This window comes from Procambarus clarkii, chromosome 49, assembly GCF_040958095.1.
Source record: "Procambarus clarkii isolate CNS0578487 chromosome 49, FALCON_Pclarkii_2.0, whole genome shotgun sequence".
NCBI classification, from domain to species: Eukaryota; Metazoa; Arthropoda; class Malacostraca; order Decapoda; family Cambaridae; genus Procambarus; species Procambarus clarkii.
In genome coordinates, this window is record NC_091198.1 from 19,140,898 (window position 1) to 19,164,081 (window position 23,184).

At 44.6% G+C, this 23,184-nt stretch overlaps 1 protein-coding gene and 1 long non-coding RNA gene across 2 annotated transcripts in view; one reads left to right on the plus strand and one right to left on the minus strand.

Moving 5' to 3' along the window:
* The window catches only part of LOC123763170 (uncharacterized), a 30,310-nt gene extending 7,845 nt beyond the window's left edge, over window positions 1-22,465 (minus strand). The window contains exons 1-5 of the long non-coding RNA XR_006773405.2: window positions 22,296-22,465; window positions 19,784-19,864; window positions 14,957-15,153; window positions 14,317-14,525; window positions 13,395-13,650 (exon numbers count right to left, since the gene is read on the minus strand). This is a non-coding gene — a long non-coding RNA (uncharacterized lncRNA). The remainder of the gene's footprint in view (window positions 1-13,394; window positions 13,651-14,316; window positions 14,526-14,956; window positions 15,154-19,783; window positions 19,865-22,295) is intronic.
* Window positions 7,907-20,780, plus strand: LOC123763169 (uncharacterized). The gene is made up of 8 exons (XM_045750160.2): window positions 7,907-11,524; window positions 13,495-13,641; window positions 14,323-14,488; window positions 14,996-15,094; window positions 15,744-15,871; window positions 18,074-18,249; window positions 18,697-18,824; window positions 19,791-20,780. The coding sequence occupies exons 1-8, from the start codon at window positions 8,290-8,292 to the stop codon at window positions 20,638-20,640; spliced, it is 4,929 nt and encodes a 1,642-aa protein (XP_045606116.2). The 5' UTR covers window positions 7,907-8,289; the 3' UTR covers window positions 20,641-20,780.
* Window positions 22,466-23,184: the final 719 nt, after the last annotated feature.

Here is a 23,184-nt window from a genome sequence, read left to right on the forward strand (position 1 = left end):
ATCCTGTGGGTGGTGGTGGAGCCCATGCCCATCCTGTGGGTGGTGGTGGACCCCATACCCATCCTGTGGGTGGTGGTGGAGCCCATGGCTATCCTGTGGGTGGTGGTGGAGCCCCATAACCATCCTGTGGGTGGTGGTGGAGCCCATGCCCATCCTGTGGGTGGTGGTGGACCCCATGCCCATCCTGTTGGTAGTGGTGGAGCCCATGCCCATCCTGTTGGTGGTGGTGGAGCCCATACCCATCCTGTGGGTGGTGGTGGAGCCCATGGCCATCCTGTGGGTGGTGGTGGACCCCATACCCATCCTGTGGGTGGTGGTGGAGCCCATGCCCGTCCTGTAAGTGGTTGAGGACGCCATACCCATCCTGTGGGTGGTGGTGGAGCCCATGCCCATCCTGTTGGTGGTGGTGGAGCCCATGCCCATCCTGTGGGTGGTGGTGGAGCCCATGCCCATCCTGTGGGTGGTGGTGGAGCCCATGGCCATCCTGTGGGTGGTAGTGGAGCCCATGCCCATCCTGTGGGTGGTGGTGGAGCCCATACCCATCCTGTGGGTGGTGGTGGAGCCCATGCCCATCCTGTGGGTGGTGGTGGAGCCCATACCCATCCTGTGGGTGGTGGTGGAGCCCATACCCATCCTGTGGGTGGTGGTGGAGCCCATGCCCGTCCTGTAAGTGGTTGAGGACGCCATACCCATCCTGTGAGTTGTAATGGATGGAACAGCCCGTCCTTTTAAGGTTTCCCAACGTCAAGAAACTGTCGTACTAAAGTGCCCTTACCCTAACCAACCAGAGGACCCAAAGCAGAAAACGGGACAGTCTGTCAATTTCGCGAGCCGCTTCCATTTTCTAGTACGACAATGTTTGCCTTAGGTAGAGTATACGTCAAACTGCGACGTATTAGAAGATCGGGTTGAATAGAAAACGTTATCGAGGGCCATAATAGCTAAGCCCCAAAATTCCTTTAGCTAAGCAAAATAGCTTAGGCTGTCAGTGCACAAATGTTGTAGCGTAGGGTGTCAATTCATAAAAGTATAATGTAGGCAATAGGCCCCCGGGGGAAGTATTATAGGTGGGGTCCCTCAAGGCAAGGTCCTGGGACCACTGCTGTTCCTAATTTATGTAAACGACCTTCCCGAGGGAATGAACTCATACTTGACAGTGTTCGCAGATTACACAACGCTGATTAGGAATGCAAACACAGAGGAAGGATGCAGAAAATTACAAAAGGGCCATAACAAACTATGAGTGGTCAAACAAATGGTTACTGGAATTCAGTCCTAACAAGTGCAAGTTAACGAAGATGGGAAAGGGAGAGAGAGGAGATCCGGAAGCATCTACATCATAAGGAGAAGGCAGCTACACGAATCGGAAAGAGACAGATTTGGGAGTGGATATGATTCCAACACTAACACCAGAGGCACTCACAAACATAGTAACATCAGCAGCATACGAGACGCTGCCAAACATTAAGACATTGTTTAAAACCTGACTCCGGACTCTATCAAACCAATCTGTACAACGTTTGTTACACCAATAATGGAATATACAGCTCCGGCGTGGAATCCGCAATTTATGAAGCATTAAAGCAAAATTGAAACCTACCTTGAGGTTACCTTGAGGTGCTTCCGGGGCTTAGCGTCCCCGCGGCCCGGTCGTCGACCAGGCCTCCTCGTTGCTGGACTGGTCAACCAGGCTGTTGGACGCGGCTGCTCTCAGCCTGACGTACGAATCACAGCCTGGTTGATCAGGTATCCTTTGGAGAATACCAAGATTTCCAACGAAATTGTTAGCAGAGCTAAGAATGTTAAACTAGGCTAACTAGGATAGGCTAACAAAATTTTATTTCACAATCCTAGATAGAAGAAACACAGGTGATATGATCACATCATACAAGATACTGAGGGGGAAAGAAGACGTGAACAAGGGCAGACTCTTTAAATTGAGAAAAAGTAAGACAAGAGATCATACGTGGAAGCTGGAAATGCAAATGAGTCGAAGAAATGCAAGGCAATACTCGTACGGGTGGCAAACAAGTGGAATGCACTGAAAGGAGAAGTTTTACAAACGTCCCTAATGAGGATATATTCTCCACAAAACATAACGTTTATGGAGAAACGCGAGAGCACAATGACATCACTGGAGAGTAAGTGTGTTTGTGGAACACTTCTGCCTGACGTGGAGGGAGAAGTGGGGTGCCTGGTGCATCCTGGAGTCTCACTACTCAATGCTCAGTGAGATTCTCCTCCGGCCATATGCCTCCGCTTACTGGCCTCCTTATCTATCTATCTATATATATGGAACTGCGAAACTGAAGAGCTGGATCAAGAAACTTGTAACTCTTTGGTCTTTTGGTATACTGATTAGATTATCTCCCAGTTCCTTTTCAGGAACTTCAATGCACATTTGCCCTACGAAACAAGGGTTTCAGAGTCGATCGGAACAAAGCTGTAGCAACGTACCAGACCTCTGTATTTGATGACTTATTTATTTATTTTAGGAAAGGGGGGGTGGGAGGGGGGGGGCTGGCCAGACCACAAGAGGCGCTCTGCGGTACTCTTCCCACAACACACTAAAAATATGTTAGTTGTTCCAGCTGTCACTCCTCCGTAATAGGCTCTCACTGTGTCAGGTACTGGTAGTGTTGACCACTCATTGTAGCAGTGTAACTCACTGTGTACCAGTGACAGAGAAAGTGTAACAGTGACTAACAAATTGTAACGATGCTAGACAATGTGTAACAGTAAGAGACAATATGCAGCAGTAACAATGTGTAACAGTAAGAGACAATATGCAGCAGTAACAATGTGTAACAGTAAGAGACAATATGCAGCAGTAACAATGTGTAACAGTAAGAGACAATATGCAGCAGTAACAATGTGTAACAGTAAGAGACAATATGCAGCAGTAACAATGTGTAACAGTAAGAGACAACATGCAGCAGTAACAATGTGTAACAGTAAGAGACAATATGCAGCAGTAACAATGTGTAACAGTAAGAGACAATATGCAGCAGTAACAATGTGTAACAGTAAGAGACAATATGCAGCAGTAACAATGTGTAACAGTAAGAGACAATATGCAGCAGTAACAATGTGTGTAACAGCGTGCGACAATATACAAGAGCGGGTGGGAAGATGTGAGCAGAGCGAGCGGTCCCATATATAACAAGGCAGGAGCATGTACTAAGCGTATGAGAGGGTGGAGGAGCAAGGAGCACCCCGTTAGCACCGCCCGCTGGTGGGTGAGGGGGTGTTCAACATGCTCAAGTGTGCACCAGCGGCCGCCACCGTTATATCCAGCAGCCTCGCCCCGCTCACCCGCCGCCCATGACGCCGCCCTGTACATCTTGCGTCCCTGGAGCAGAGGCAGGAGTCCTCCTTCCGGACTCCCTCCTTCCAGGCAAGAGGAGGAGTCAGAAGGCGAAGAGGAACAGCAAAAGGGAAAGGAAAGAACTGGCGGAGGAGGTGGAAGGGTGGAACAGGGCGAGGAGGCAGGTAGGGAGAGAAGGAGGAGGAGAGAAAGCTACTGCCGGATATTGTTAACATCATTCACCAACCAGGCGGCGCCATCACCGTCATCTCTTTGTGTCAAGTCCATTTGTTATCTACCCGTCTTCACCAATTTTACATATTCCCTCTTCATCACATTAAGTGTAACTTCTTCATCTCAATGATATTAATATCATTCACAATTTGCAATTTTAGTTACTAAAACTATAAAGGAATAAATAAGTAATTTATAAAAAATATATATTTGGCCGAATAAGATTGGCTTAACTATTACATTTCAGAGTCCAAGGAATACAACAAATGTACCCGGGTACTCGAGTCCCTCATAGCCTCAACCTTCACCTCCACGATTTTGAAGGTGTTATACTAACGCAGTTGACACCCGTGGCTCTCTCAACCACAACAACCAGCCCCCCACCACCACACGCAACAAAGGCCGCTACTCATCCAGGTTACCAACATTCACACCAGAATAATATGCTCACTGCCAACCACTAAGAACACTATACTACGTCTCTAAAACTGATTGATTGATTGATGAAGATTAAGTCACCAGAAAGGTGGCACGGGCATGAATAGCCCATAAGTGGTGGCCCTTTTGAGTCATTACCAGTATTAATAGATGATACTATATATATTCCTCAGATAATATATGATATATATTCCAAAACTGCAGTCCACGCCATTAAATACTGCACACGAATATGCAAATCGCTACTCCACTCTTGCCTACAGCTTCTCCACGAACACCTTTTAAAAAGACTTAACAACCACTAAATGGGTGCCAGCCCACTGTCGAATATTCGACACTCAAATTGTAGTGTTCATCCACAATGAAATTGTAGATAAATTTGCAAAAGCAATGCGGGCTACAATTGGCAACACACATCACCCATAATCCTTCATATAGCACGAAAATGAATAGGGGAAATCCACGATCACCAGATGCTGTACAAATCAACAATACTTCCTCCACTGCTTCAGACATCGAGGACTCGACACCGCCAAGTGCAGCGACACCGCCAATTTGTGTACTTACTAATTTAGAAATAAGGTTGGTGATTTATGGAACAAATTCACGGGAAACATAATAAACATGAAATTGATGGATTGTTTCAAGCATAGATCAGACATATATATGAATGAGTTTGGCTGCGGTGTCTCTTATTCTAATGTTCTTAACTCTAATAAACAACGTTCAGGCCTTGCCAAATCACCACTGTTACAGGGAGACGAAAACCTTTACACAAACTACAGGCATCATAAAGAAGGAGAAGAGTTTATTATTATTATTATTATTATTATTATTATTATTATTATTATTATTATTATTATTATTTTCTACCACAGACGTAGCCACACATGTACAATGCTAACCAGCATATATACATTTTCTTCTGTCCTCCATTGACAGGGTTAGAGATGTGTTAAACATATAGTTCAGGGGGCTTATTGAACAATCAACCACAGAAGGTGATTCGGTGCTTTTAAAATGCTAAGCTAACCTACATACGTAAATACATAGATACACAGATTTACGTATGCCCTACATAAAGTGTTCAATGTGTCATTAATGTGCATTTACAAAGGTGAAATGTAATTCTGATTAGCTTCCATATATACTTTATACACATACATATACATACACACACACACACACACATATATACGTACATATACATATATACATACATGTATACATACATATATACACACACACATGCATTCACATACATTTGTCTCTTTTACTCTGACGGGGTGAGATAGCTGATAGAGAAACTAGTGTGCAATTAAGCACTTAAATTAATCACTGAAGGTGATGAAGGTGCTTTTACAAGCTCAGGTTATATAGTTACATCACATACATACATTGTATAATTGATACATTACATGGTTAATCTTGGGTACAAGTCCAATATATCAGTGTTCCAGTACTCATATAGTAATTACACAGTTCAGCATACCTTAGCCCAGGAGGGCGAAAGTCAGTCAATATGGGACATTCTACAATATAATGTTCAAGAGAGTGCATGTTTTCTCTTTCACAAAGTTGACACAGAAGAGGTTGGAAGTGAGGATATCGGTAAAGCTTCACTGGCAGCCTAATGCCGCTCTCTCTCCTTGGCCGCCGCCCATGACAGTGAAAATGCCTCGTAAGTTGTCAACTACAAAAACAAGGTACAATGTTCGATCGCGTGACCAAAGGTTAGCGTCTCAACCCCACATTATTTCATGCATTTTTTTTTATTAACAAACTTTCATATACACAGCAATGATGATAGTCAAGCTTTTATCATCACAATCGACTTGAGAATGGTCCTGAACGAACCGAAACGTCGTCGTCCCTTCACTTTCTAGTGTGTGGTCTGGTCAACATATTTCAGCCACGTTATTGTGACGCATCATCTGCAATGACGTGCTGATACCAAGTGCAATATGAAGGATTACAGAGCAAAGACCAGAAACTAGCTATAAGTTCATCAAATTTCCAAATCTCACATGATAGTTAGTCAAACATGAGATCAAGAGAGAGCAAGAAATGGGAGTCTAATCTACTAGCCTACACTAGCGAACCCTGGGTAGAGCACAAGAATATCTTGCAACATTCCTGAGTGTACAGAGTTAACATTAATGACAGAGCTCAAAGTACCTCGTACCATTTGGTCTGAAATAACAGAGCAATCACAGATTGCGTTGGAGATATACTTGCGTTGCGTATACTCTCCATACATTGGAGAGTATGGCCTAGTTCTTGTTCACATAGTTTACAGTTGGAATGTAAACCATTGGAAGCAACACCACGCGGTCTCGAGCAACACCACACGGTCAAGCTAGGTAAACTAGCTGGGTCTTGATGAACTAGGCTAGCTGGGCCTTGATGTCTTAGGCTACTTTGGTCTCCATAAGCTAAACTAGCTCACTGGGATGAAGTTTCCTCTGCTCCTCATATCACTGCAATTTTATTTAATACAATCGGCTTTTAAAAAGAGGTGCTGCTATCAAAAGCACTTAAGTGTTGTTATTCTTAATGACTTCCGTTTCATGATTTAGCAAATGTTTAGAATCCTGGGGTAAGGAAGGCCCACTATTACGTAAATGAAGATCAAGGTAACAAGTTCATGACTGGGGTTCTGGCGACATGTGACGAGGCTTCGTGTCCTCATTAATACATGATGGGGCTTTGTATTCTCATAAACATATGACAGGGTTTGTGCCCACATAAACACATGGCAAGATTGTACCTTAATAAACACATGACGGGAGTTTTGTAACCTTATAAACAGAGGACGAAGCTTTATGCTCTGATAAACACATCATGGCTCCGTGCCCTCATCAACACATGATGAGGCTCTGTGTCATCTCATAAACACGTGAGATTTTGTTCTCTCATCAACAACCTTCAATCCAGAAAATTAATTATTCTGCGATGTGCGACACACACAGATCGGTCCCAAGACCCACAAGGCCGGCTACCGACCACAGCGAAGCTTTTTGTCATTCCGTAAAAAAGCCCGGTGGATGGGTCTGAAAGCCCGCGAACGCTGTCGGGTGAAAGCCAGGACGTGTTCCTGGGTGGCGCTGTTACCGCCTTCTCGGAGCCGCTTTTCTCTACCGGTTCCTGGAGAAGGAAAAAATGTCCGCAGCAAGAAATGGAAGACAAACACTTGCTCTCTTTGATCATATCTCTTGACGCGTCGAGTGACACAAATTCATGTTATTTTTTGCTGTATTTCGTGCTACTTAAAAAGCAGTAGCTAAATTTAAATGTCTGAAATTGTATTATTTGTCTATAAAATTTAGCAAATTTGCTGAATTTTACACACAATCACTCTCTCTTTTTAACTAAGGCTACGGTTCATTTGGACTATAAATTGAGGTACCTAGTGAAACTGCAAGCAAGAGCTGTTATCCTATCTCAGCTCAGTTGAAGAGGGGCCCCCTAAGAGTCTCATTTATTTCACGAGATTATAATTTGAATCATTAGGAATAAACGATTATATAAGGACCAGGGTAAATAAAAAGCCAACTATGTGCCAGAGCCTTCATGTGATCGGTTGTCTTAATCTCCCGTGTGTTAACCTTTTCAGTGAAGACGTTCCGGATACGAGTCAGCCTAAAGTGGATCTCTCACAGATATGTTCATCAGAAAGGCAGTTCCAACATGACACTGTTGACGGCTGAGAGACTTGTGTTATGGGTGCCAACTACTGGTTGTCCATAAAGTTGGGTCAGGTGTGGAACTTTGAGAATGTTGGCCTTGTACTTAACATTAAAAATTAAGTCCACCAACATTTCCACGGTGATGGAGGCTATGGTTACCTTGGCGACAGTGGTGGTGGCGACAGTGGTGGTGGTGGCGACAGAGGTGGTGGTGGTGGCTACAGTGGTGGTGGTGGTGGATATGGTGTGGGAGAGAGAGTGGGGCCAGAAGAGGCGCGTGGTGAAGCCACGACGACACACTCTCCCTGGCCGCAGTGTGGGGCGGTGTGTACAAGGTTCACTCCGGCGCCCAGTGTATTGCTCTGTACCGGTGAAGTAGGAGGGCAGCACTCACACGCTCGTGACGCCTCATACTCGTATCCTAGCGCCTCATACTCGTATCCTAGCGCCTCATACTCCTATCTAAGCGCCTCATACTTGTATCTTGGCGCCTCAGACCTGTATTTTGTGCTTAGTTATTTCACTTACGAACGTTTCATTTACGTGCCTGCGATGCGCCATCTGCCGCCGGTAACGAATGTTTAAATATTACCCGAAGTTGTTAACAATTATGAAAGTTGAATGACCTGTAGGTCAGTAGTGGAGACAAGAAACATGTGCGTGTTGGTAGTGTTGTGGGTGGCGGTGTTGGCAGGGGGCGTGAGGAGCACCCTGGTGCCCTATATACTAGGGGACACCACCATTATGGTGGACGGTTCCGCCCTCGGCTACAATTCCCCGCTCTTGGCTCACCTCCGGAACGGGATGCCTCTCCGCCGAGGCAGTGGGAGTTCGTCGAGCACCTACACCGATGGTGCCATCGTCGACAACAATCAGAATCAAGAAGTAGGTGGCGGTGAAGAGCAGGGTCAGGTCATGACCTGGGACCCTGAACCTTACCAAGCACCCCAGGAACACCTCACCTCCAACAGTGACTTCCTGGCGACACCTGACGGCATGCTGGATATCAACATAGTGCCGCAACACCAGGAGGCGCCGTCCAGTGACCCTAAGATATATAGCGGCCGACCGCCTCCTATTCCCAATGCAGAGCCTGCAGGGCTTCATTTCAATGAAGATTTGGCGTTCGCCAATTCCCCGCCATTTTACTACTCCGTCGAGAACCCCGATATCAGTCAAGTGTCGCAGAAAATTCACCATATTGTCACGCTGCTGAGTCACAAAACGGCAGGTGTAAAGCCCAATGACCGAGCGCCTATCCCTCTCGCAGAGACGCTTGACTACCCCGTCCAGTCGTCTGACAGTTCCGTCAACCGTCCAACTGCAATAACCAACAATGAGGGTTTTGCTGGAGTGTCCGTCATACACATGGTGCCCAAGGACTCGGACCATCATGATGCCAATTTTGCTAATCCTGGAGACTACAACCCGTTGTTAAGCAGTGATCCAGGTTCCTTAGTCCCTGGAGCTGAGGTAGTGCCTCTCCGACCATATGACCCACATGAACATTTTGACAGTTCACAAGCTGCGAGTGACTTCAGCGAGCACTGGAGCCCTAACGGCAACCGTGTGCCATCATTTTCTCAAATATATGGAACTGGTAGCAACACACTGGCCACTCCCGACCAAGGCGTTTTAAACGTTTTACCGCCGCCGGCACAGGAAATCGCTAGTCATGACACAGACATCTCTGGCCAGCCTGAAGGTCAACTCGGTCTCGAGGTTGCAAGCGACGCTCGCCTCTCTGATGCCGTCCTCGGTGAATCACAAGGACTCCTCCATAAAACGGGAGGACCACAAATTATTACACAGGTGGAGGTCACTCCTAACTCAGATATTATACAAACCACAGTTACTACTTCTACTGGTCCTAGGGAAACAGTTACTGACACGATTTATCAACGGCAGACAGTTACTGATTCGACTGTCACATGGGATACAGTGACTGATCTGCAGGAAATAAATACTGGCTCGAATGACGAATATGTAACTGGCTTGATCGACCAACGCTACGCAGCTACTGAATTAACTACCCAACAGGAAACCATCACTGACTCATCCGTCCTGCAGGTAACACTTGCCAGTGACCAAGAGGAAATTGTCACTGACGTAAGTGTTCGACAACAAATTACTGCTGGATCCAACAACACACTGAATCATGATGAAATGACTGGACAAAATGAAGGCACTACTGAGGGCTCCGAAGGGGAGGATAGCATCACGGAAGCTACACAACCACCTACTGAGCACCCACTCAACATGGTCCTGGAGAAGGTGCTGTCGCACACACTCGAGAAGCTGAAACATGAAGAGGCACAGGACAACTTGCACGGTGCCACAGAGCAAAATGATCAACTGGCACTCAACCAGGCGATGGCAGACCTGCTTGGCAACTTGTTTACCCCAAACACTGACTCTTCCGATAATACCCAGGACGAAGTAGACCCACAGGCAAGTGACACAACGGACGTTGATAATTATAGTTTGGAAGAGATCGGGCAGCATCGTGATGATTTGCAACAAACTTTCGAAACTAGCACTTTGCCTTACGAAGAGCACACGTACCAAACTAACCATGCTCTTGCACAAAACGATGGTGATTATTTGCAAACCAATTTCGGTGACGAACAGTCAACGTCATCAGTTACCTCCTTTAATGGTGACCAAGAGGAGGAAGAGAAGGACGAAGGTGACGCGTGGCCGGCCAGCGAGGATCGACCCCACGCACTAGCGTCTGATCAACACAACATCCCAAATCACTACCCTTACCCCATACTAACCGACTTTCCCTTAACGCGAGGAGAGCCCGAGACTGTCGAAGTCCCTCTCCAAGTGTCAGAGGGCGGCCCCTCGCACTACTCTCCCGGCCTCCTCATCACCGGACCCACCACCCAGGAGCAGATCAGCGACACCCATGGACTTCACGAGGACGATTTCCTCTCCAGACACGAACCTCCTCGTCCAGATGACGACGGACTCAACACTTGGTTCGATCGCGACCCCATCAGTATTTTCGACCCACTGCATTCTGGCAGCTCAGGAGCAAACACCGGGATGCCCCAGGGCATCTTAGTCTCTGGCACAAACACAGAAATGCTCCCGGGTACCATGGCCTCAGGGACAAACACAGGAACGTCCCAAGCCACTCTAGTCCCCGGAACAAACATAAAAACGTCCCAGGACACATTAGTATCTGGAACAGTCATAGGGATGTCCCAAGGAAGCACAACCTCAGGGATAGGGGTACCAGAGCTGAGACCTGCACCAGGACATCCTTTCCCTCCCCTGTCAGGCGTGAACCCTGAGGGAATCACAGCTGGTGGAGGTTCTACTGCTATTTCCAGCAATCTTCCTCCCCTGCCAGGCGTCGACCCAGAGAAAACATCCGATTTCGTGGGTTCCACTATTATTCCCAGTAATCTCCTTCTTCTGCTAGACTCGAGACCAGGGGAAACCACAAATGAAGGGCCTTCTACTGCCATTCCCAGCAATCTTCCTCCCCTGCCAGGCGTCGCCCCAGAAGGAACCTCAGCTGGTGGAGGTTCTACTGCTATTCCCAGCAACCTTCCTCCTCTGCCAGGCGTCGACCCAGAAGGAACCTCAGCTGGTGGAGGTTCTACTGCCATTCCCAGCAACCTTCCTCCTCTGCCAGGCGTCGCCCCAGAAGGAACCTCAGCTGGTGGAGGTTCTACTGCTATTCCCAGCAACCTTCCTCCTCTGCCAGGCGTCGACCCAGAAGGAACCTCAGCTGGTGGAGGTTCTACTGCCATTCCCAGCAACCTTCCTCCTCTGCCAGGCGTCGCCCCAGAAGAAAATATAAATGCCGGAGGTTCTACTGGTTCGGAGAGTCCCCCAGGTCAGTGTCAGCACATCCCTCTTACTCGAATTATACAGAAGTAAACATGTTTAACATTCTTGTAACATTCCTCTACAGATAGTGTCGTGTTCACTCATGTTCCTCAAGTCACTGAGACTTAAAGACTCCAAACTTAAAGACTCCAAATACAATCGACTTGAGAATGGTCCAGGAAGGACCGAAACGTCGTCGTCCCTTCACCTTCTAGTGTGTGTCTGGTCAACACTCCAAACTTACTCTAATGCATAAGTACACACATCATGTTACCAATGGATTTTTAACTAAAAACACTACAAATTAACTATCGTTTTATAATTTATCGGGAATTTCAGTCTTATTTAAGAAAAGCAAAAGCAATAACAATATGCACATCTTGAGTATACTTAAGTTAAGAGACATTTCAGAGTCATAACACAATAGTCAGTGCCAAAAAGAGAATATACAACGCAAGATTAGCTCAAAATTATATACTTATTATATCCAGATTTATATACTCATTAAATTAATTAAAATGACAATATTGAAACCCCAAAACAAAAGACGGGGATGTATACACAAGAAAGAGAATTATAACAACTCAACAACATGCTTGAAAGAGAAGGACAACAGCAGACAAGTTGCTGTTGAACAACTCCACAAGGGCCGTGACGAGGATTCGAACCTGCGTCCGGGAGCATCCCAGACGCTGCCTTAATCGACTGAGCTACGACATGGTTAAAGGGTTCTTCAACTTCACTGTGTGTGTGTGAAGTTGCTGTTGTTTACTGAACAAACAACAGGAGAGAACTGCGAGCCGTTCACCTGTGGTCTCTCTCTTGTTACTGAGATGATGTTCAAGATGTTGACCAGACCACACTAGAAGGTGAAGGGACGACGACGTTTCGGTCCGTCCTGGACCATTCTCAAATCGACTTGAGAATGGTTCAGGACGGACCGAAACGTCGTCGTCCCTTCACCTTCTAGTGTGTGGTCTGGTCAACATACTTCAGCCACGTTCTAGTGACTCCTCGCCTGTTCAAGATGTTGACCTCCAGATGTGACGAACTGGAGAACACAACAGCCAAGTTGCTCTAAGATTAAGGGTGGCCCTTATCCTCGCTCTGACCTCTACTAGCGCAGACTGCATATTGCCTAAGAGGCCGACCAGACCGGCATGAGACACCCATAGGTTCACACACACAGGGTTTAAAGTTTCGAGAGGTATTTCCCATGTCTTGAACATTACACTTCGAACATTTAAACACACATCATCAGGCATTAGGAACCTCCAACTTACGCATCAATTTGGTATTTCCGAATCTCTTCAGAATTCCATAAAATATCTTTCTAGGAAAAGCATTTGAAACAAAAATATGCATGCAAAAACTTAACTTTAGTAACGAATAATTTAAAATTCGAACAGAGATTAAAAGCTCTGTTTATTTAAATTTTGATCTTATTAATTTTAAATAGTTATACATAAAATTTACGGCACACCGACATAACAAATTCCTTGATTCAATAGTTACTAATATTGAAGGTAAATTTTAAATATTTCAAATGATAAAAATGCATGGAATACGTACGGATATAAAGAATTGTCAAATATACAGAAATGTTCCATGATCTTCATATATATATATATTAGACGATAAATGAACAGCAGTCACAGAGCAGTTTACCTGCATCTCAGAGGTGTGAGACTGGGGTCAGGGGTCAGGCTGAGGGTCAGAGGTCAGGGAAGACAGGGGTGAGGGGTCTAGAATCCTTGGGGGTGTGTTTGAGGGGACGCTGGGCTGCTCTCCCGGACGTGCTATAATCTCTAGACACAGGAAAGGTTTACCATGACACAAACTCAAAACAAAGAGTATATAATTCCTGCGCCACAAACCTGCTTCAGTGGTTCTGTCACGTTATGTCCAGAAGATCAAATTCGTGCCGCGGATGTCCCCACCTGCCGGACAGTGACCCATTATTTTATCTTCCTGCAGAAATAAGCGACACCGTTGGTGATGCAGAGAATGGCAGTGGTGACAACAGCAGCCACAGCAGCAATCGGAATGAGACCAAGTCTTCAGTGTTCGACGGGGCGGTGTTTCACAGCGTTCATCCGGAGCTCATCCAGAAGTCGTCGTGCAGTTAGTAATCTGTAATGTTGTACACATATGTATATATACACCAAGCACAGTGCATCTCAGTACTCATAAAGTGAAGGCACTCACAGCCTGCTGCTCATAAGTACTCATAAAGTGAAGGCACTCACAGCCTGCTGCTCATAAGTACTCATAAAGTGAAGGCACTCACAGCCTGCTGCTCACACCCTCACGTGAGCCAGTCAGTACCAGTAGTGGTACAGTTCTTGCCCCACAGCCTCGTTTCCCCGTTGGTAAAATCTTATTGCTTTTGAGAAGTTTAACATCACACTAATAATGACAGTTTGCTACTGCCGACGACAGAGTATGATAGGTTGGTGCTCCCATCCACTTCGTGGCTTTGGTCAATGTTTTCATTAAGCAGCTGGCCAATATAGATACTATACATTGGTGTTTACATACGGATTTGATACAAGTCTTGGTATTTATATACATTTATTCCTGACATAATATTGAATTAGTATTATTGGCAACATCTTTTTTGTTAATAATATTCTAAACAGTTGCATATTCCTGGTGATACTTATTGGTGTAAATGATTAATATGTAACTGAGGCGTTTACGGAACAATGCTAATAATCCGTTACCTGCTTTAGTGTTCCTGGAGGCTGCTGAATCACCATAGTGGCACACGCTTTCTTATAACAACTGCTTACTTACTTGTAGGGTGTGGCCTACGTCTGACCTCCAAGATCGTAGGAGGGCAGCCGACGGACATTAATCAGTTCCCGTGGATGGGAGCCATCGTGACCGCGAGTACAGGCTTCACCTTCTGTGGCGGGTCAGTCATCAATGACCGCTACATGCTGACCGCCGGCCACTGTGTCAATGGGTCAGTTACGCTCCTCTGCCTCTATGTGGTGCGGCCACTGTCGGGTGGTAATGTCATTATTCATTTGTCCATAGATAGTTAGATAGGTATTAATGAGAAGTGTTTCGTAAGGTGTATTATACAGTACTTGGGGTATGTGACCGTTGTCAAGCAGGCTACTATGAAGATCAAACCACACATCAGAAGCTGAGACGACGATGTTTCGGTCCGTCCTCGACCATTATCACAATCGACTTGATAATGGTCCAGGACGGACCGAACCGTCGTCGTCTCATCATCATCTAGTGTGTGGTTTGGTCATCATATCTTCAGCCACGTTATTGTGACTCATCGTCTGTATAGGCTACAGTGAGATATATATTATATAACACAATTACATCAATTTGTATATAACATATAACTATCATATTTGCATAAAATTATGTATGATTTCCGAAATGCCAGTAGTACAATAACACTGACACTCACCACTATTATAATGACAACACGACATGTTGTGTCTGGCAGGCGCCAACCATCAGACCTGATGGTCAGGCTGGGGGAGACGACCAGGAGTGGAGGTCAAGGCATCCTCATCCCTGTCCAGGAGGTCATCCTTCATCCCAAGTAAGCCAGTTGTTGTTTGCTCTCTTAGTCTGTCTGTCTCTCTCTCAGTAGATTATTTCCTGACCCAGAAGGCGAGCAAGATATTCACACACAAATCACAATAGCGTGATATATCAAATGAACAGATCCACAAGGGCCGTGATGAGGGTTCGAACCTACGCACGGGATGTTCCCAGATGCGCCCTAGTCAATTGTACCACGACATGGTCAAAAGACTTGCAACCTGGAGTGTTACTGCCCTGACGAGGATCCTGAAACTTTAGAACCCTCAATACGGCCCTTGTGGGCGTGTTCAAGACATTTACAATATATATTTAAACCCGTCAACATCTGTTCCGTTAAGGCTAATAGCAGCCTTGGCCGTCGACATGTAAAGGACCAATAAGCTATGTGAATAACACTATGCGCAACTTTGAAATGCCTTTCTGGTAAGGATTGTAGTGTCAACTCATTCCACTTGTGTTGATGTGACGATGTGAATTTTGTAACTAGCTCATCAAGACTGTAACTTGCTTAATGAATTGTGAGGTTCAGTCCCTGAGCCCATTATGTGCGTCTGTAACCCTTTCCACTACCGCCCACAAGATGGGTATAGGGTGAACTAAACTAACTGTAGTGTCCCTGATTAAGGTTGAGTGTCCCCTTGCAGGTACACCTCAAGCGCCGTCACCCACTTTGACATAGCGCTGGTCAAGCTTAGTCGTCCTATAGAGTTCAGCGAACGTGTCCTCCCTGTCTGCCTCTCATCCGGAAAGAACAAGTATTCCAATGAACAAGGTTAGTGTAACATTTCTGGGGGAAGATTCATGTGTTGAGCTTCGTGTTAGCTAAATCAATACGTTAACCAGACCACACACTAGAAGGTGAAGGGACGACGACGTTTCGGTCCGTCCTGGACCATTCTCAAGTCGATTGTGGAAACGTCGTCGTCCCTTCACCTTGTAGTGTGTGGTCTGGTCAAAATATATTTCAGCCACGATATTGTGACTCATCGTCTGCATAAATAAATACGTTATAGATAGGCGCAAGAAGAAACTAAACAGGGAAGAGACGATGACCACGTACGAAATACTCAAAGAGGAACTATCGGGACCGAAAAGACCAAACTATTTAGCATGGTTGGAGCAGGAACAGGTGGGGAACTAAGCACCAGAATGTGCCAGAGACAAAACATAATACAATAGTTCTGGAGGTCAACTCTAAACACAGCCTCAGTGTTGAAAGAGCCAATCCGGAAAGTCCCTCGATTCGTACACCAGTTAAAGACCCACAGGTGGGACCCAACAACGCTGAGTGGATAGCGCTTGAGAGTCATAGTCCTAATGGCCCGGGTTCGATTTTGGACTACGGGCTCACCATAGCCGGTGCTACTTGCCACTTTTGTTCAGAGTAGCTGAATCTATAACAACAACAACAACCCGGTGGAGGCGGAAACAAATGGGCAGAGTTTCTTTCACTCTGATGAACCTGTTCACCTAGCAGTAAATAGGTACCTGGGAGTTAGACAGCTGCTACGGGCTGTTTCCTTGGGATGTGTGTGTGTGTGTGTGTTACAGAGAAATATATGTAGTAGATATAAGAGGAAAAATAGATTGGTTAGAAAGGCGGGGTCCAAGAGCTAATAGCTCGATTCTGCAAAACACAAATAGTAAAATGCAAATAGTAAATACACTCACGCACACACCTCAAACGTTTTAAACGCATTTCTGGTGGTTAGTTGTACATGTTTATGACTTCTAGGTGAGGTAGTGGTTGGCGGGTGAAAAAAAAATTATTTTTAGTTTTGTATTATATAATGCTGATATTATATAATGCTCAGTCATACACCTGGAAGTGAATATCAGGCAATTTTTGTTAAACGCCTAATGTAATTAGCCTAGTCTAGCCAAGATTTTCTTAAAGCCTTAAGCCTTAAATAGGCTCGTAGTTCAGTGGTTTTGTTTTCCCAGGGGAGTAGAAATAGCCTAAGCTACTCTATCCCTTTGAGATGTATTTTCTTGTCTTAATAAACATACTTGAATTGAATCTATTCCCGGGTGAGACAGAAATGCTTAGGTGTGTTTCATTTCACCTAATGCCGCTGTTCACCTAACAGTAAATAAGTACCAGAGAGTTTGGCAACTGTTCTACCCTGGGGAAGGTCAGTAGTTCGACCTTAGGGGTGGTGGTAGTGTATATATATTCACAGGCTTCCTGTCCCCATCAAAAAGAATTATTATATATTACGGATCCTTAATATTTGGGACTTATAGTGTTAAGATTTCTCTATGATTGTCTGAGGCAGATTGACAGTAGAGATGAGGTAGGTTGGTAGAAATTTACTCAGATCATAGTCCTTACTCACGAAGACAGGAAGCCGGCGGCTTGTCAAATGGCCCCTCATCATTATTCCTGTGAGTAGTAGAACAAACTCATAGGACTCAAAAGGTCTTAATTCAGTCCCTATGAATCCTCTTTGGTGCTGAGTATTAGTATATATGTATAGCCTCCACTTTATACTTAATTATAATGATTGTATACAACCGCCTGCAACTGTTTTATGATAATATAACATATTAGAGCCAAGTCATTTAAGGAATAATTTACATAATTTTTAGCACTAGGTCTACTGAGTTTACAGAATAATTATTGTTTAAAAGTAAAGTTAGCCCTAATTTTAGGCTATACAGCTTATATGTACATATTTTTATCTACTAGAAGCGTAGTATACAATGCAAGAATGCTATATATTTTATAATTAATCACCGCTGTCAACTTATATTGTAGTTATATGTTGATATAAAAACCTTGCTGCAATGTGCCCTTTCATGTTATCCGATATTTTAGATTAAGGACTTGCCTGAAACGCTATGCGTATTAGTGGCTTTAGGTATTGTATGTACTCTATAAATCCAAATTTATGTTAGCAAATCATCTATCTATGTACTTTTCCTGAATACAAAATTTGAATTTGAATTTATTATTATTAACTCTTGACAGCCATCGTATCCGGATGGGGAAGAAACCAGTTCGGCGGGAGCGTGTCTGAGGGTCTGCAGGAGGTGAGTGTCCGGGTCCTCTCCACGAAGGACTGTCGACGTAACTCTGAATATATGGACACCGAAGTCCACAACCGGGTCCTCTGTGCTGCTGCCGAAGGCAAGGACGCCTGTCAGGTCAGTCCATTACCCCCCTGTATGTGTGTTGGCTGTGTTTAATATGTTTTTGGCTAGCTGGTAATCCTCCTGGCATGTATCTGATATAATACATTTATTCGTGTTTGAAAGCAATCTTTCTTGTGGTTATGTGTTATTGAATATGACAAAACGTGAGATCTATGATTTTAGCACAACTTTTTTTATATTAAAGTTCTTTACTTGGGGAGGAAGTTGAAAAATTAACTCTCCAAAGTTCATTTACAATTGTAATAGTGCTAATGCGTGTCGCTGTAGGTCAATTTGCTGAAGCTCTCCTCAATGTCTTTAGAGAAAGAGGGAAAGCGAATACAAATTGGTAGAGGTTACAGCATATATTCCATGTTGTATGAGGAAAGATGAGGTATTAACCAATGTAATCTACATTCATATATGTATGTAATGATACACATGTGTATATGTATACAGGGAGACAGTGGCGGGCCTCTAGTACACCTGAATGGTGACCAGTACACCCAGATTGGCATAGTGTCTTGGGGCATAGGCTGCGCTGATAACAAGTACCCAGGCATCTACACCAGGATATCAGCCTTCAAGTATGTATTAATTTATTTATACAAGAAGGTATATTGGGGGTTAAGAGAGTACATAGTAATGATGATTTTACATTCTTGTAAAGCCACTAGCACGCATAGCGTTTCGGACAAGTCGTTAATCTAACATAATTTTTAGTAGGCTGTGTACAGACTCTCTTCCCCTACTACTTTATCAAAATAATCTAGAATGTTTTCGCTTGAGATATTTAGTAATATGACGTCATTTTATGTAAATTTAGAATATATTTGTGATCTTGTTCTAAAAATGATAAGGTGTGGTAGTGAGCAAAGATTACAAGGTGTGTGGTAGAAATTAGAATATATGGAAATAAGAAAACATAAGCATGAATTTTAAAGCGTACATTGAAATTGAAATAAGATTATTGAGGTAAAATACACACAAAGGGATGAGGTAGCTCAAGCTATTCTCACCCCGTTCAGTACATCGTGTTAATACGCACATATAAACACATCACAAACAATAAACATATTACCAAACATTCTGAGAGATAAACATCCACATTTCCTAAAGCGTACATTGTTTTTGTATTCTACGTTAATCTCAGTTGGTTTAAGTAGTTAATTCAAGATTTTCCCCGAGTATTAGGCCAGATTTATTTCACATACAGGCAAAGGATTCTTCAAATTATTGCATGGTATAATATAATAAATAAATTCTGAATAAATATATTCATATATTTGAATAAAATGAATAAAATAATCCTGAATAAATCCTGAAAATCCTGAATAATTATTTATTTATTATTATTTATAAAGCTTTATACCCCTTTCAGTTTTGTATATAATATTCTTAAACATTAACTAATTCAAACCTCTCTCAACACGATCCATAGCCTCTCAAGGGATTCAATACCCTTCACCTGTTTTCTTGAAGTCACTTTAGAGATTCCAGTAAATTTTAACTTGAATTTAAGATGAATAACCATGGTAATAATTACATTGCAGCAAGTGGATCCTCTCCAACGCCATAGGAGGCCGAGCCTGCCAAGGCTCACTCTTCAGGACAGAAGATCTCCATGCTGTAAAAGATGACACTGAGAAAGAAGGTAATAAAGTCAATATTAAGGACCAAAACGACAATGAGAGAACTGGTGTCGACAGCTTTATTGACTCCATACTCAAGCCTAACAAGCAGAAACCGGTATCACAGTTCAGCTTGACCATTGGCGTGTCTCAAGATGGCCAGCACGATATAAATAAAAAGAATAAGAAAAGGAAAAGACCAAATCAAAGTAAAAATAACACAAGGAACAAGCCTAAGCCGGACGAGGCGTCTCCCGGAGACTCGGAGAAAAACAACAATAAACGAAATAAAAACAATAATAGAAGAAAAAATAACAAGAATAAAGGAGATGAAGCACACACAAACAATCAAGATAACATGAAGCACAGTGAGGAGATAACGGAAACAGAGATATCAAACAACACAAAGAATAAAACAAGAAATAAGGGTAATGGCAATCGAAGAAAAAATGATAAATATATCGGAAATACGAGAAACAGAAACAGGAATAAGAACAGAAATAAAGCCAACAATAAAACTGAAACAGACGGGACAAAACCAGCCAATGAGAACACACAAACAAACAACAAAGCCAGCGTCAACAGCAACAAGAACAATAACCGGAGGACAAATAACAAGAACAAGGACAACACAAAGACAGCCAACAAGGACAAGGTAGAAGAGGAGGACGGCGTGGACTGGACCAACATAACCCAGGCTCTGAGAGCCATAGCCACCATTATAAGGAAGGAAGCCACGGCCGCCTCCGCCACAAACACCAAAGCTGATTAACTCAATTGAAACATGTATTCTGCCATTCAGTAGTTAAATGACTTGCACATGTATACAACATGCATGACCCGTCCCTTGCCGGGGGAACGGGGTCATGGCGACAGGGGAACGGGTCGTGGCGACAGGGGGACGGGTCGTGGCGACAGGGGAACGGGTCGTGGCGACAGGGGGACGGGTCGTGGCGACAGGGGAACGGGGTCATGGCGACAGGGGAACGGGTCGTGGCGACAGGGGGACGGGTCGTGGCGACAGGGGGACGGGTCATGGCGACAGGGGAACGGGTCGTGGCGACAGGGGGAAGGGTCGTGGCGACAGGGGGACGGGTCGTGGCGACAGGGGGGGACGGGTCGTGGCGACAGGGGGGGACGGGTCGTGGCGACAGGGGGACGGGTCGTGGCGACAGGGGGACGGGTCATGACGACAGGGAGACGGGTCATGGCGACAGGGGGACGGGTCATGGCGACAGGGGGACGGGTCATGGCGACAGGGGGACGGGTCATGATGACAGGGGGACGGATCATGGCGACAGGGAGACGGGTCATGGCGACAGGGAGACGGGTCATGGCGACAGGGAGACGGGTCATGGCGACGGGTCATGATGACAGGGGGACGGGTCATGGCGACAGGGAGACGGGTCATGGCGACAGGGGGACGGGTCATGATGACAGGGGGACGGATCATGGCGACAGGGAGACGGGTCATGGCGACAGGGGGACGGGTCATGATGACAGGGAGACGGGTCATGGCGACAGGGAGACGGGTCATGGCGACAGGGGGACGGGTCATGGCGACAGGGAGACGGGTCATGGCGACAGGGAGACGGATCATGGCGACAGGGAGACGGGTCATGATGACAGGGGTGACGGGTCATGGCGACAGGGAGACGGGTCATGATGACAGGGAGACGGGTCATGGCGACAGGGAGACGGATCATGGCGACAGGGAGACGGGTCATGATGACAGGGGTGACGGGTCATGGCGACAGGGAGACGGGTCATGGCGACGGGTCAACTGGAAAAAACAAGGCAAATGGAGTGACCTTCGACAAGCCACCGGCTTCCTGTCCCTCAAGGCCACTAGTCTTAGTGGCACTGGTAAATTTAGGTAATTCAAGTAAATTATTCAGATTAAAAATACAAAACTTACTATAGTAATTAATAAAGAAATTGAATTATAGTAATTGTCACATATATTTGTTCATTATAATAAGAATGTAAACATTTTTTCATCCTTTGGGATTTGTTAATAGTTATATGAGAACATTCTGACATATAATAGAAGGGAGATGTTAGTGTTGATAGATCAGGAATTCAATAGATGGAATAGGGTTTGTAATGCGAGCTGTATTAAGCACTCAGGACTAATTTGCATAGAGGCTTTGACCTTTTGAACTTGAACCCGTGATTAGGGTGTTGTGCAAAAGGTGAATATAGTAATTTAATGAGATTTACGGAGAAACAGCGGCATCTAAGACCAACGGCTATAGTAAACATAATGATTATATCACTCTTGTACTCATCAACATACTCAATGTACTTTAGTGGTTTCTGGTGTTATTTATTGAGCTGTATTTACCCTGTGGAGGCAATCGCCCAGGGGGTCAATGGCGGCCGACCACGTGTCAGACAAGAAGGATATCAATGACAAGAGCTCACCTTGAGCTGTATAGTCATCTGGGAGGGTAGCTGAAGCGATGCTAGGCTCCTCAGGTAGTACTTGAGGTTGTCCCAATATATATATACGTCAGCCAGTAGATGAGTATCCCAGATGCAAGTGGATGAAGTATCAGGTACGTGTTTGCTCAGGTGCGGTTGCTCTCTGTCTCTCCCTGCCGGCCAGGCGGGCCCGGGCGAGCCGCACACGGTCACCGTCCACCAATCAGGGCCCAGCTCCGCCTAAGGTATGAAATGCTCCCTTTGGCGGGCACTTTGAATGTGGTTCCCGCCATAATATAGTTATAGGATATAGTTATATCCTGTTCCTGTTGTTATAACAGGAACAGGATATAACTATCCTGTTGTTATAACAGGATAAATGTTTCAAATCAAACTTTAATGTGAGACATTTGCCCGTCATCAATGTTTCTTCCGAGGTCTTTTTTGGGTAGTAGTTATGAACTCTATTTATTTATTTATTTATTTGTTGTTATTGTCCACTGCGTCATTTTTGTTAATAAACATTTATAAGGTGCAGCCTAATAGCCTAGCTACCAGGTGATTATGCTTCATTTTGTATATAAATGCAGTAGTATTTGTATGTATTCATCATTTCATAAGTATTACCTGAAAACTCAGCACGGACCTAATAAAAATTTGAAATGTGTTATCAATTCAAATGTGGGTCGTCTACTCTACAAATTTGCTATCAGTTTACTGCTGGTTCTTAATGAACTATTAGGCTTCACATTCAATTATAGTTCTTAATAATATTATTAGGAGGCATTATTCACTTTGTTTTCTCGACACTTATTCATTTCACAATTTTCATTGATTTACTGTGTTCATACATATATACATTTTCATTTAATGGTAAATTAATTTATTT